Source organism: Calonectris borealis, chromosome 2 (assembly GCF_964195595.1).
Source record: "Calonectris borealis chromosome 2, bCalBor7.hap1.2, whole genome shotgun sequence".
Taxonomy (NCBI): Eukaryota; Metazoa; Chordata; class Aves; order Procellariiformes; family Procellariidae; genus Calonectris; species Calonectris borealis.
In genome coordinates, this window is record NC_134313.1 from 24,784,615 (window position 1) to 24,800,571 (window position 15,957).

A 15,957-nucleotide genomic window follows, 5' to 3' on the forward strand; every position below is an offset into this window, starting at 1 on the left:
CTGGCCATCTTTACTAATGTCGTCATGTACAGACGTGTCTGTGTTTCAGCTGAAGACATCTTCAGTGCCATGAGATGGCCTACCATTAATATTTAGGAGTCAAACTTAGGTGTAGGTCTGCAGCTCTGAGGCTGCTCACCTGCAAGTCACAGCTTGCTGCTCCTAAGGTTCCTTTCCTAATCACAAGTCAAAGAGTTTTTAGAAGCTCTTGTCGGGGAGCTGAAGGGGAGGCTCTGGCTCCCACCAGCACCAGCGCTGCACACACCCGAGCACCACAGCACTGACGTGCTCAGCTGCAGAAAGGAAATTACTAAGTATGAAATCTCCCAATCCAGTAAGGCAATTAATAATAATAAATATTAATTACAAAAATGAATAATAATAAACATTAATTACAAAAGAATATTACTTAACTCTAATTACTAAAACTTTATGAGGCTTTTGGAGTCTTCTATTGTGTAGCTGCCTTAGCATAAAAAAATCTAAACTTTCTTATTCTTCTCTGCCTTACTTTCAACTGGTCCTCCTTATAGCACATTTCTTTAAATTTTCACACAAATGTCAGCATCAGCATCTGTATTCTGAAGGAATATTTTGCCAGGTCTGTTTTGTACAGCATCACTCAGCTTTTGCTGTCTTGCTGTCACTGACTTTGCTCCACCTGGGGCACAGGCACCGCTTTTATCATGCCATACATTTTCACTGCATTCTCCAGAGCCTGCGTCAGCAAAAGAGATTGTGTACTGAGGCTGGGTGGCTCAAGGCTTGCAGCTCCTGGTGTTGCTACACCACTGGATTAGGACTCCCATATTTCTATCCAGAACTTCAGAAAAAAACATATATTTGGTCCAGTACCTCCAAAGCAGGTCACATTTACTGCATGTACTAGCATGTGTATGTGGGAACGTTGGACCCTGCACGTGCCATGTAGGGTTGTGCTGTGCATGTACAGGAGCCACTTGCCCAGAAGTCCTATACATTCCCAGCTGCAGCAGCTGTGGGTCTAGAATTAGGCTCCCTGTCCCTCGCCTTCCCTTCTCCCAGACGGGCAGCCCCTCCGCCTCATCACCCTCTTGCAGCAACCTTTGGGCAAGCAGCCCTTCCCCTAGAGCAGCAGCCTACTCCTCACCCCTTGGATAACCAGATACAAAGACAAGAGCCAATACATTACAGCCTAATAAAAAAAGACCTGGGCTGGTGCTAAAGTTAGGGTTAGGATGGGTTGAGCACATCAAAGGCCTTAGGGAGAACAAATTATCTTCCTCTCCCCTCCAGGACAGTAGTTCTGGACGGAGCAGGATAGTCTGGATTCAGTCTGATGTGTGCCTCCAGCAACCACACAGCACTCAGGGATAAAAAAGCTGAGCTTTGCCCACTTGCATCAAAATTTAAGTAATGCCTCATGTAGCTTTGTGGTGAGAGAAGGCAACTTCAGTCAACAGCACTCTGTGAGACTGAGGTTAGTGGAACGACAATAAATGTAAATAGAGAATTCAGCACTAAAAAAAACTTTCACAAAAAAATCCAAGCGCTGCCATGACACAGATGAAGTCCTTGCTGTGCTGGAATTGATGGCAAAACTCTTCAGTGACTTCAGCAAATTCAGGATTTTCCTGAAGGTGTTGAAGCCTCCCCTACTTTTTGGCACACCTCATACTTCATGGGGTTTTACATATGTTCTTTTTGTGTATTTGAAACTTCTGGTATAGCAGTCTATGAACTACCTGACACACTCTTATAAAAACAACAACCGGGACATGCATGTTTGTTTTTGAAGTGATCTCTCATACGATTCCACTTGAGAATTTAATACAATAAACATTGCTTCCCGAAAGTGTAAAAATACAACATTCTTCTACCATTTTAAGAAGATAATTCATCCAAAACCTCAGTATTCATATGGCTTAGAGATCTTACATATGAAGATGAAGGATTTATGCTTTTACTGGCAAACACTTGGTGCATCTAATCTCAGCAAAAGAACTGATCCATTTTAAAGTTAGCATTTGCAGAAGAAAGAAGATCTAAGGAAGTAAATACAGCTAGCAGCCAAGTAAGACCACTTCATTGGAAGTGGCAAGATAAGAAACATGCTGAAAGGACCATGCATCAGCACCACTTTAAACTGTTAAAACAGAATTCACAGAAGAATAAAAGGAACTGTTCTGGCTGTGACTTTGTAGGCACAGGCAGCAACGCTGACTTGCCAAATGATAAACTCCTCACGCACATGTAGTCACGAGAACCTCTTCAGAAAAGAGGTGGTGCTTACCAAGAACCCAGACTTCCTCTGCTTTTTCCCTCAGAAAATTGCTGTCACAGATATGAAATGTCATGATCAATAAGAAGACAGAAGGGAGGAGACAGGTCCCTTTCATCCGAAGGGCAAAACAATCAACTATGAGGTGCATGAAAACAGCAGGTCCCCTGGTTTGGCACTTAGACCTCGGGCCTCTCGACCCAAAGGTGAGTATGCCCATTGCCAAAAGCATCATCATCAGTGTAACTTTATCTTTGAATGAAAATCGTACTCAAGTCTTTACCTCCAAATCAGAAGGCACTCTCTGTTGTTTTAGCTGCACCTTCAGCAGGTCTTTTTGCTCATCATCTTCCAGACAATCGATTTCAGTCACGGGGAATGCCTGCTGCTGCGTGTCTTCACTGATGCTGACCACAAAGAGCACTTCTGAGGTGAGCAGCAAGCAGCCTTCATGCTGCTGGCCTGATCCACTCACAATCATGACATCTAAGGCCATATGGACCTCCGGCCTTCCTAGAGATTGCAGCATTTTCCTGCATTATCAAGGAAAAAGAAAAAGAAAAAAAAGAAGAAGAAGAAGGAAAAAAAAGTAGTCGGTGTTATGCACTGGATCCTCCAGGACTTCTTTTGATCACTAATGTTTTTATTTAAGCCTGTAGCTATCACCTACAAATATAAAATAAGCCAGGGAGTATATTCCAAGTCTCCCTTACTGAAAGATCTAAGACTTAAGATTTAGAGAATAAATGTGCAATTGTTATTTATCAAAACTCCTTAACATTCATTGCAAAATTGGCCTAATAACCGTGCTAGGTCAGCCTATTTCCCATCCTAATAGAAAAATTACCCTGAGAAGTGGCTTACAAATTCAGTGCAGAAAATAAAGCTATCTTCACTAACAGCTGTTTCTGGAGATGTGCAGTATTTTTCTTGGGCTCGGTGCAATGAGAAATAAGTAAGAACTCACTGAATGCCATTAAATAAAGATCAGCTCTGTAGTTCCAAAGCTGGAAGCAGATCAGGAGCCCATCATTTGCAGATTGGGTTTCTATGCACTACCTTTGTGTTTAATGTTCCTAAACAAACTGCCATAACTCAGCCTTTCCTAGGGAAGCAGCCTGTTAACTTGACCACAGGCCAGAACCTATTAATAAACAATGTGGATGTAAAAATGAGCAAGTGTCTAAATAATTTTACCAGACATATTTGACGTGGCTATTTGGAGCCTGCTCAACATGATGATCATTTGGATGAGAGCGCTGCTTGGGAAGCTGAGAGAGTCCAGCTCCATGCAAAATACCTGTGGTAAGAGAATTTAAGTTTTTTAGTAGTTGTTTTCTACAAAACAGTTATATGTTGCAGTGATGTCATCCGTTTAGAGCAGTTCATAAAATAGTGCAGATCCAAAATGATGTCACATCTTTGGAAGCTGTAGTCAAGATAATTCATTAAATATTACAATGCAAGAGTTGTGCACTTAACCCTGGTGATCTTGCATTAGCAAGAAACAAAAAAAACCCACTGTGTGTTCTAAAAATCAGCCATAGACTCGCACTCAAGAGAAACATAATGCTCCTGAGAGCCATCATTTCAGAGTAGGATCGGACACATCACTTAGGATTTATGTAGAAAAAATCAAGACTATTGTTAACTTTCTTGCTTAATATTAAAATACTTATATATACGTGTCACAATCGGTACAAATTAGAAGGCAAGTTTGCCTAGATACTGTATTGAAATGTTCAGTTAATCCAGCTGTTAAACACAGATCCATATACATTTATGAGATCTCCTGGGGCATCTGGTTTATTGTGAATTCTTCTTAGTGCCAGCACAGAATGGAGACTACAAGAAGCAGTTAAACAGGTTTCTAAATAAATTATCCAAAGCTGAAGATGATACAGTATGTATGCTTTCAGACGGCTTTGTAAACTTTTAAAGATGAGGTATGGTCACCAGAAAGAATGAGTGGGTTGCAAAAAAAATCACAAATTAAGTAGTTTTAAAATTTTTTACAAGACAGACAGTAAGTAGGTTAAGCAGCAAGCACTAGTGTTATACGGTTTAGTGCAAAGTTACTCTTTAAATAAACAAAGAAATTTTCTTTTGTCTAATTAAGCATTCCATTGAAGCAAAAGGCATTTTTGCATAAGGGTGTCAATAACTTAGATTCTTTTTACACAATGGATAATAATTTAAACAAAACATCAGCGCTGAAAAAAAACCTTTAATTTTTAGCACACATGTTGATGGTAATACTTAAAAGCAGCATCCCAGTTGTAACAGTTGGCTTACTGAGGTTCTCAGCATTATGTGAGTGAAAATGTTATTTACAGATGGAGAAAGAGAGAACATGTGTTTATTTCTGTGTGGTCCCCCACCCCTCGGTCCCCCCCAAGAGGCACGGTCCCACTTCCAATCCAGTTGTGGGTAAGAGTTACTTGAACTCTTGTGTGTTTTCCTCTCACGCACTGTCAGCTATTATTGATACAGTTTTTATGTTTTTTCCTGGCTAACTCTTTTTGTCACATGCTCATGGAAAACATGACGTCTTGTATACCATATCTGCAATGAAAAGTGTCCCTCTGCTGTTACAAGTTTCTTGATAAAGACTGCAGCAGAATTAAATCTAGAAAGAATAATGCCATGGGCAGCAAAAACAACACACAGCCAGCCGACAACAGACAAAAGTTTCTGATTTTACCGATACGGGTTTTACACCTATGGGATGCATAATTCAGGAGAGCAGTTATTATTTACACTCATACAAACAAGATAAAGTTAAATTGAAAGAATTGTAATAATTAAATGTTTCATTATTTCTTTAAATAGATTGCTTCAAGGAATGAGTTCTGAATGTAACGGGAAGCATAGAAACATTATCCTAAACTTAAGCCCTAGGAGAACTACTCGTATTCTAATCAATGCATCACAAACATAAATATTGCTGGCGATTAAAGGCTTAAATCTTCAAGGTTTTTCTGGTGTAACTAGTGAAGCAAAATTATTGACACATTGTCCTTGTATCAACAGGTCTCCCTGCTATACTTCCCTGACTGCCACCCTGCCCCCCTTTAAATATCCAGACCAATAGCTTTGATTTTTTGATACTGGAAGCAAAGAAATTAGTCCATTTTGATATTTTATTTTTATCTTTTACAGTTTTTGGTCATCCAGAAGTATTCACATCAGTCTGAAAGGATTCACCACCCCTGCCACTAAGTGCTCAATCTAGCTGGAAAACCCACCTCTGGTCATTAAAAGGTTACCCATGTATCCAAAAATGGGACTGTCTTCTCACAACTCTCCAGTTTAAAGGGGATGCTCCCACTACCTGGCTCACTTCTTTCTCCCAGGAACGTAAGCCTTTCTCTGTGCAGAGATAGCACAACTCTTTCCTTGCCGTAACAAAGCAATCTCAAAATAACGCTATAATTAGATATAGTGTTGCTCTAATACTTTTATGTCAAAAACTCTTTTGTAAGCACATATGTTTATGTAACTAATTCTACTGTATTCCAAGAATTACTTCATGCTTTCTGCATTCTGTGTTTCTGTGGCTGCACAACGCTGATCGGTAACGCAAGAGAGAAGCACAACATGATGGCTTTTAAGAAAACCAGCACAACATTTGTAACTATTCAGCAGTGACATTTCTAAATCTTTCTCTAAGTCACACAGCTACTGAGCTGAATAAACAAGACACAGCAGGTTGTATCTGAAGAGCATTTTAAAATTTAAACAGAGATGTTGGAAAAAGAGAAACTCACCGTAACCTGTCTGGGAGACGAGCTCAGCTGCCCCTCCGATGGGCTTTGTGAAGACGCCCATTATTCCTTTCCCCACACCCGAGATGACCCCTCTGGCTTTGTGCCCAGCTGAAGCTTGGGCCTCAGACACTCGCTGAAAATTCTGCATCGGCTGATCCACGATCCCAGCAATTGCACCTGAAAAAACAAGAGTCCCCAGTAATTAGTGAAGACAAAATCTTACCACTGGACCTGAATGTTGCTTGGATTATAGACTGTATCCCACCCTTCTTATACAGCTATTTAGCATGTGACCAATTAGCTAAACAATACCTTAGCTTCAGTTTAAGTTAAATCTCAACGTCCTTTTTTTTAATGTATTTTACTTTCTTAAACATTCAGATCACTTAACTTGACAGTAGGATTTAATCTTTCAACTACTTTCACTAAATGCTTTTGTTCAGTTAGTTTAATTTAGCTCATTCAGTGTAGCAATTCTGAAAATGTTGGGCTCAGAATAAAACCCACCCCTTTTAGAAGACTTGAGCTGTTACAGAAATGAGATTTTCATGTAAGCCTGAGATTGACTTCATGAGAATAAAAACTGCCGGTATTCAATAGATCATTTTTATATCCTCTTCCACTGCCAGAAATGTTCATAAGCTAATGCAACTTTTGATATATTACTAAGATTAGCAGAATTAGACTTTGAGACTTTTCGTTACTTTTTTGTGAAAACGATCATATTTTACTTTAATGCACATGGGTCAAACTTTTACAAGTGACACAGTGACCTTCCCAGCTTTTAGTATCAACAGAGAACTCTGACTTAAATCTTCCTAAATGTAAACAGGTATGTGAGGTGGTACATTTCTTTGATCTTGAGTTTACTCTAGCCACTTAACCACAGACATGTCTCTAGTTATTGTAATTTTGATAGATAAGCTATTTGGAAATCGCTAAGAGCACAAGGATTGGACACAGTGACATCAGTTAGAAAACGGTCTGCCTGATCTGCTGTTCTTTGCTCAGTGAAAAGCAAGTTTGCAGGCTCCTCGGCTAGCTCTCAGTTTGCACCTTTAGCTGCAAATATCAAGATAAACAATTATTTGAGGAGTAGGAACGAGTAACCTTGGTAGGTCACCTTGGTAACCAGGCATTTTTACTGCAACCCAGACATCTCTGAAGATTGTTTTGTGTGTGGAAGCAAATCCAGGCATAATTCCACAGATTCGGACAATCACAGCTGAGGTATTTGGCCCCATGTTTACCAGCGTGACATGCACTGGTCAGCTAGCTGCTAACTGGTTTTCAGATGGTTTTAGTTACCGTTACTGGATAAATGGAGAAGTTGCTAACTTTGAACAACAAGAACTAATATTGTACTTGTACACTGGTATTCTGTCCAAAGAAAAGACGAGGATGAGAAGCAGCACACATTTCCCCAGACCCTTGTCCCTGGGATACTATCTATCAGCAATTCAAGAAATTTGCATCCCCCACAAACGCCTCCCTCTCCTCTTAGAGAGATTGCTTCCAACTTCTGTATGTGTACCCTTTACTGAGAAATGATTAGTATTTTCCCAGAAAATGCTGGTCTATTTTTAATATGATACCCAGTTTTTATTGAGCTCACTCACTGAAACCGAGCCTGCAGCCAAACGCTCACCCTTTGTACCACAAAGGCCATGAAGCTTCCTTAATGCCATGCCGTGGAAATGATACAATTTTCAACTGAATTCTGTTTCATTAGTACTTACCAGCTGCTCCTGCTGCTTGACTAAAATAATACCCCAACACCGCATTACACAATTGGGATTGTTTGTCCAGTCTTTTCTTTTGTACAATTGTGATGCATTTGAAGGCATAAAACAATACTTGGTGTTCTGCTAAGTTACAGTATTACGTTACCCTGTGACCTCCTTCACCCTATCGATCGAGGTCATCCACAGCAACTGCACTTTCAGAACAGAAGTTATTGCCTTATTAAATGTAATCCACCTAAGTCCTAGCACTAGTAAATTATTTACTGCAATACACTTGAGCAATGTTATAAGGTAATAATAAATAAGAGCCTACTCCAAAGGACCTGTGGTATGCTCCAGGCACTTCTCAGCTGGAATTAGGCCCAGAGGACAGGGAAACAGAATGGAAACTGCTGTGACTATGTTATACAAGATTATTTATATAGTACCCCAAATAATATATAGCTTAATTAGCCAGTTGTTTAGTACTTCCACACTTCTGTCGTTCTGCCATTTTATGCATGCTTTGAACTTGCCTGTGAAGCTATTGCGCTTTTGTACCTCAAATCCTTTTGCAAGTCCTGTCTTTCTACCTGCAAAAAATATAACCAATGATTTTCTGTGCCCTCTCTGCTCACCCTTTGTAATCTCTTATCTCAGATTGCAACTCTCTGACACAACTCACTCATGTGCTGTGGTCATGCCCCCAAATCACATAAACTATAACCTCACTCCTTTCATTAAGGAGTGCCTGGTCCTACCACCCTTGCATGGGGAAGCCAGATCCGTGCAGCTCCTTTCCTGTGTGCATCATGTGTGGGCAAAGGAAAAAAAAAATAGGTCAAAGGCTGAGCAACCTCAAAACCCAACAGCAGTGAGATAATGGTGACATGCACGTGAGGTTCATTGCATCTTCTAGCACCAGAAACTGTGCGAAGCAGATGTCCCCTGGTGTCCATGTGGCTTCCTTCTTTCTAACTTAAAGTTAGTGGTAGGAGCACCATGTTGCATGGACTTACCACAGAAGGTCTCTCCCCCCAGGTTTCAGTAGGATATCAGGGAAGCAGAGCATGGAACCACATGTAGTGGTTCCTCCCTTCCCACTCTCATTCTCACAGTCTAGAGACAGCTATGGTGTCCTACTGCTGTCCCTGTCCCTTCTCTGTAATGTCCCTGGCCCGTTGTTTTTTTTTTCTAAATGAAACCATTCTCCATTTTTCTTTCCTTCCTTACCCTAGGCATTCAATTTTATATGCATGTCCACATATGTACACACAGATTATGTATGTATAAAGAAAACCTCAATAAAATCAAACACCAAAGCAACAAAATAAAAACATATTCTTCCATTACTGGACCAAAGAGGTTCCAGCAACACCATAACATCTGCTAAACATCAGCCGGGGTGCACTTTTGTTAATACATTTTGCTCAGTAACCATAAAAAGGATACTTTGATAACTACTAAATTCAGATAGTTCAGAGTATATCACTGTATTACTTCAAGAAGAATTTGATTACGGGCAGCAACTGGTTCCTGTGCAGACTGACAATGTTTGGTGAACATAGCACGGCTTACAGAACTTAGCAAAGCTCAGGTTGCTTGTGATAAACTCTTTCAGACCAAGAAATAATTGGAAAAAATCCCCCACCAGGAGAAACTGGCCATGCTTTGCCATGAGGCTGGAAGCTAGCCAAGCTGAAACCATTTCACTTCCTTTTCTTTTCTGCGTTGTCCTTCAGGATTGCTGCAAGTGTTTCACACAGAAAACACGGCTGAAGCATAGTCTCATCACAGTAAACATCACATAAAAATACAGCTAAAGGAAAAGAGCACCTGTTGGCGTGCATTAATATATTTGCAGAATTAGCCTGTGGAATAGCACCTTCAGGATTAGTGCTGGCTCTTAGTGTCTCTATAGACAGGCAGAGTGGCCTGGATTCAGTGATAGTTGCACAGTAAGAACAACCACCACCACCCTTAATAACAAAACTTTGAGCTTCTGAAATTCAGGCTCTACCTTCTCTAGCAGCAGAGTTACACTGTCAGTCAGTATTACTATCAATTCACTTTCCCCAAAAGCAGGAAGGAGTAATTGAAATGTCGAGCACTTTTGCCACTGTGAAAAATATCTTTTCTAATAGTTGTCAGCTTTTCGGTTATTCAGATATGCTCAACTTCCTAAAGGGAGCTACTTCAATACAGTGTTTTTCACTAGAACCAGTAGTTGAAAATAAAGCCTATAGTTTCAATGTTCTCTTTTACATGGTTATAAATTACTAGTTTAAGCTTGACCCCGTCACGCAAAATGCAAAAGGTAGTTCCTTGGTGGGGAGTTCCAATCATCTAAATATTTTAAACACAATTTCACTGCATTTTTGTCTAATCATATAAAAGAAAAAACACACCTATCATAAGCTTTTGCTTCTTTTCATGCACAAATGTTACTAAAATGACCCAGAAGTCTCCCCCAAAACTAGAAAAGAAGACGACAGCCCGCCAAAGATAACAATCAAATCAAACAACACCCTGACAGTGCTTGAGTCATTTAAAACGGAGACAGGACAAAGCACTTAAGAATGTACCACAGGGGAAGAACTTGCACTGAGGAGGAGACAAGAGTACATGATTTTGGCCCTGATTCAGCAAAGCTCTTAAGCACATGCTTAAGTGCTTTGCTGAATCAGGGCCACTATCAGCCAGATTTTCAGAAAGATCAGAAATGCAACTCTTCTTTCTGTGTAGATACTACAATTTATCAGCGAACTGAGGGCTCTTACGTGCCTTTGACTAGGCACGAAATCTGCATTTGCAATTCTTTAAGCTGCTTGCATGAGTCAGATGGCTTTTACAAACATGATAGTACTGTGACTATCCTAGAAATCTTTTTCACACTGCCCAATTTTACAATTAGAAAGTCATAGAAATTACGGCTTCAAAGGGTCTTGCTCTCTGCATTCTTGTGCTCATCTGAACTCTTCATCCTTGTGAAGGAAAATAACATAGCAGCTCCGCTTCGTTTCGTTATGTATGAAGAACCTGGAACTGTATTTAGAGTAAGCATGTTCATGTTTACTCTGAACATGGTGGTGAAAGAAAGCAGCGCGGTGATACCTCCCCTTCAACCATGACCATTTTTTTGGGGGAAGCCACAATATTCTTTAAACTAAATGGTCAGGACAGAAACAGCTTTCTGATGCGTTTGTAAAAATTGAAATGTAGGTCTATTCATAATTTAGGTCTTGACACAATTTACATGAATGCTGCTGTGTGTACAGAGAAAACATGCTTTTTAAAAATCAGGTTTAAATAAAAAAATTATGCCTGATACAAATTCAGTGGAATATTTCTGATTCCTCCCTTCGTGAGAGGTCTCATACTTGTCAAGTCCAGCTACGCAGTAACCGTAGCTATTTATCTGGGTACTTCGTTGCCTCCACTGCTAAGAACAGAGGTATTTAGCAGGGAGGAACCTCTGAATAGTAACAGCGGGAGTAAGAACAAGAGCCTAGCTTGCGGAGGAGCACTGTTTAAATGCTAATATGAAGCTCTAAGTTTCTAACATGAAGTCTGATTTCTTAGCAAATCAGGGACATTGAAATTCTAACTCTTTTTTTCGGTTTTAACTCAGGCACACTCCTGCAAACAACTGAAGCCTTGTGCAGAGGGAGGTACAGGGACAGCGTATTTGTGCATGCATGTTACGAGTTCCTGGCTTTCCTGAACAGCAGAAACCTTGCCTTGTTACAGCCAAAGCTACAAAGGTTTGCTCTTTAGTTCAGGCTGTACAGCTGATGCTTTCAGCTCTGAAGGGCTCTGGTGTGTCAGCAAAGGGGATAGCCACCACATTATCTCGCTGTCTTATTAATAACTGAGCCAAGATCACCAAAGCTTTTCACCAGCACACATACACCAGGCTGACACAGTGCTTCTAAAAGTATAATCTTTCATCCAGCTACTCAACCTGACTGCCCTTAACCCAATAAAACAAGAAGGAAAAATGCAACCTTCTCCGAACTGCCTTTGATTTGCAACACCAGTAACAGCTTGCTATTGGGATAGTAGCTACTAATATATGAAATTTCTCCTTTATGCACATTTCTCCCAGGACACTCGCTTGCCAGTTTACAGGCATTATCAAATGACAGTGCTTCACATCATCTAATGTTATTGCTTAAAATAATTTCCAGTAACTTAACCCAAACTTGTAACATTTTTACCACTTCCTCTTTGGGGCTTTCAGGGTTGCGGTTGCAAATTTAGGAGTTGTGTACACTACTGAAGATTAGAAAAGAGGACAAATCCTTTCAAGCTTCAGCTCTTCTAACCTTTTGCACTGGACTGCTTTTGGTCACTTTGATCTCTAAGGGATTCATACTCTTTAATACATACTGAGGAACTCTGCCAAACAATACAGTTCTGCATTCCTTTGCTGTGTGACAAGTAGAAGTAACCTAGAAAATCCAGCCTCTTACTGCAAAACTTCTCGCAGAGATTTTTTCCAATGCCAGTTAGTTTTCAAATTTTTAGGTACTATTTTGAAATGGCCAGAGCAATCTTCACTTCAAAGCACTTGGCTGTTTGATGAATACAATTACACTGAATCAGGATGATCTGGGTCTCTTTGTAAAAGCAGAATTCCTCATCAAAGCTTACTTAACATCTGCACTAAGTTCAAGTGGTTTTCAAACAAAACCAAGAATCCCCGATATCTACAGTGCAGCAAAACCAAGCAGGTTCGGAAGGCATTCCTATAACTCACTGGAAAGTAAACATCAGCGTGATGACGTCTTTGTGCTGACTTAGTTACAACTCACCTTGCCCAATGCAGAATTATTCTTTTCTTCTCAGCTATGCATCATGTACCAATGAAAACACTATTTCACAACGAGAGTGCAAACTTGTTCTATATCTATATCTATATCAATTATTTTATCAGCAAAACACATATACAAAAGTGTTATACAAAACACATATACTAAACCTTAATGAAAACAAACAGTATCTCATACACATACTGTGAGGCTATTTCACGAAAAAAAACCCCAAAACAAACAGATTTTGCAGTTATAACTCACATGTAGAAAAGGCTGGTGAGTAGAACAGAAAACAGTATTATCACTCAATTTGCTATTTAATAGTACGTTACCTAGAAGGCTAATGCCTAAACGAGAGAGCCCCTGTCTCAGTCCTTCTCCCAGGCTCTCTGGAAGCTGCCTTCTCCATTCTTCTTGTCTGTTGTAATGTTCCTCATCCAGTGACAGCCTATCCATATTCCGAGCAAGACTTGTTGCCAGATTGGTAATTGACGTCAGTGTACCTAAATACATGGAGATCTACATTTGGGTCTGGATCAAAATGCTTTAATTTAAAACACGGAGACCTTCTATGCCTCACTGAAATACTGAGCTTACGAGCAGAACAGCAAGTCAATTGAAAAGTCGCCCATGTGTAACATGCTTTACTATTTGTTAAGCATCACCACGCTGCTTCTACGGTCCACGTCACGCCTTTTACATTAGCCTGCACCAGGTTTGCCTGGCCGGTGGGAACAGCAACTCATCCGAACACCCTTCCCCAGTCCCCAAACTTCTGTAAGGTTAACCTAAACGGAGGGGGGGTGAACGGAAAGGTAAACAAATATTTACAGAAGGAGCCCGGGAGGACGTGTCCTGCGGGAGCCTGGAGCAGCAGCAAGCGGCTGGGGCAGCCGCGCCGCGGTCTCTCCCGGGCGGCCAGAGCCACGCGATGGCACTGTTTGTACAGACTTCGCAAAACAAAAGCTGCTCCTGTCCTCGGGCCAGAGCAACCCTGCTGTCAAAACCTATCCATGTACTGACACAATTATGACAACTGTATCTGCTTTTTTTTTTTGAAAAAAAGAAATAATAAATATGATGAGGCAACACAGTGTAGAATTTCTGATGGTTAGCAGAAGTACAGAACACCTTTAATATTTCTGCAGTTATCACATGAAATACTGGCTGAGCCAATCTCCGTTTCCCACTGGGAGGTTTAAAATTCTGAAGTTTCTGAAACATTCTTACACACTGTAGTTAAGCGGTGATCTGTTTAATACATAAGACGTTATATATGAGCTTTGTTACCCTCCCAGCGTTTCGCTGCAGCCTAGCAAGCCAAACAAAGCTGCAAGCAATATTGTTTAAAACTTTAACACATTCTTTGACAATGCATGACAACAAAGCAGTAGTTGGAGCAACAAAGTGAAAGATCTACCTTTGGAAATGTGTTTTACAAATGATGTTGTTCCTCTGGAAACTCCACTGACAAATGCTCCTGGGCCTCTGGTCAGCCCTTCATAGGGGAGCCTAAAGAAATCGGCTACGCCGTTCCCTATGCTTCTCACCAGACTAGCCGGGCTTCCGAGAATTTCCAACGATCCGACAACCCAGCCTGTGTGGAGAAACAAGACACATGTTACAGCTGCAAAAACTGCAGAAGCAGCAGTTGTGAAAAGGTTATTCCTTAATTCTCTTTTTCACACTAGAATTCATCGCATTATGAACTTCCTTTGAGCAAAACACGGGAAATAACTCATCCACTATGAATTCAGAAATGGCAATCTTTCATACTTCGTAAATCAAAGAAATCCTTTTGGCAAACTCACAAATAGCTTTAGAATGACTTCCTTCCAGGAGCTTCCCGTATTTCTGCTAAAAGTGTGCTAGAGAGGCGGATGCTAGAGCCTCACAGCTACGGAGGAACGAGACTGCAAGTTCAGATCGCTGGGTTGGTTTTAGACGCTATAAGGCAGTGATGTGATTTCACATCCTTATGTGATAGAATTGTGACAGGGAGTTTACACTGATACAATGTACTGTTTTACCGGAGTGTGGAGGTCAATTGCTTGATGGAGTGTTAGGAAAGGGGATGCAGATTTTTGACAAGTGCTTAAGAAGTTATTTTAAATCCACCCCAACCCTTCTAAGCTGATCATTTTCTTTCAGAGTGCAGTGAAAGCCAGACAAATGTCTTTTGCTCAGTACAGTTGTGTAAACAGCAACGACATCTACATGCTGATTAGGTTACTCATAGGGGAGTATTCCTTATGCATATCCCAGGAGAGGTATCTGCGGATCTGGTTTCCTATATAAACGCAGGGTTGCCAGCAGCTTGCTGGACGGCCGAGCGTGCAGCAATCTGTAGCTGGAAAGCTGTTTGCAGGTCTTGTCTTTCTCAGGCTGGTTGGCAGCAGATTTATTAGGGAAATAGTGCTGCATAACTTTTTTTCGGCAGCCCAGAGAGAGCTATTTAGAAATGGCAATAAACATTAAATGGGAACTGCCTGGTCTTTGAGCCCCAGTACCATGAATTTCAACTGGCATCGTCAGAGTGACACAAGGCGCGACAGGGCCAGGAGACTGAAAGATGGACAGATTGGCCTCCTGCTCTCCCGCCGAGGGCCCTTGATCTGCGCTGCCCTCCTCATTCCCATCTCATCACTGCAAACTCCTGCTATCCAGATGCTTTTCTTGTTTTCTAGTAACCCCTCCCAGTCACTCCTGTGGAAGGCTGAATCATGAAACTGAACAGAAGAGAAAATGTTAGTCATATGAAATGAATTAATCTCATACTACCATTGTAAGCTCCCGGAAAATCTATTACTCTTGTTGAATCTGTCCCACATTTCAGCCCTGGCAGGTTGAGAACTCCAGTTCATGTAGTATAAAAAGTGGGAACCACAGTGGACATAAGGGAGAAGGTAGGACGGACTATGAAAACAAAAAGCAGGTACTACTGGCAACGCAACGAGCAGAGCGGCAACGAGCACTGTGGCCCCGGGGTGCCTGCCCTGGAGACAAGTGTCCCTGTGGCAGTCCTTCCCTGCCAGGGACCAGGGGGAAGCCAGTGCTCCAGGCTGGGCCTGCGACTCCCTCACTGTAGTATTTTTAACAAATTATCCTTGCCACTGTGTGAAGTGATGAAAAGCTGGAGGGGCGGGGAGGCATGTACAGATGGAAGAGATGCTCCTTCTGTTTTTTCTGATCAATAATGTTGCAATAATTCCTTAGAAACAGCCTTTTTTTTTTCCAAATGTCCTCAGCATTCCTTGTCCTGAGGCGGTGATGGGATAGCATGAGGTGATGGAAAGGGGCTGCATGATACTGTGGATTAATGCCTTGCTGCCCTGCAGGCACCGCCAGGCTGGGATATGAGAGACTCCAACTCCACTCACCTGTTT

General features: G+C 41.2%; 1 protein-coding gene and 1 long non-coding RNA gene across 16 annotated transcripts in view; one reads left to right on the top strand and one right to left on the bottom strand.

Annotated features, from left to right (window-relative positions):
- Window positions 1-15,957, top strand: part of LOC142078608 (uncharacterized) — a 390,353-nt gene that overhangs the window by 256,785 nt on the left and 117,611 nt on the right. The window lies entirely within an intron of this gene.
- Window positions 1-15,957, bottom strand: part of VPS13B (vacuolar protein sorting 13 homolog B) — a 490,063-nt gene that overhangs the window by 5,386 nt on the left and 468,720 nt on the right. For all 15 annotated transcript variants that reach the window (XM_075141361.1, XM_075141359.1, XM_075141350.1 and 12 more), the window contains 5 exons: window positions 13,992-14,168; window positions 12,904-13,074; window positions 6,031-6,207; window positions 3,458-3,560; window positions 2,544-2,793 (listed from right to left, as the gene is read on the bottom strand). In XM_075141361.1, the coding sequence (XP_074997462.1) occupies window positions 2,544-2,793; window positions 3,458-3,560; window positions 6,031-6,207; window positions 12,904-13,074; window positions 13,992-14,168 (878 nt within the window). The remainder of the gene's footprint in view (window positions 1-2,543; window positions 2,794-3,457; window positions 3,561-6,030; window positions 6,208-12,903; window positions 13,075-13,991; window positions 14,169-15,957) is intronic.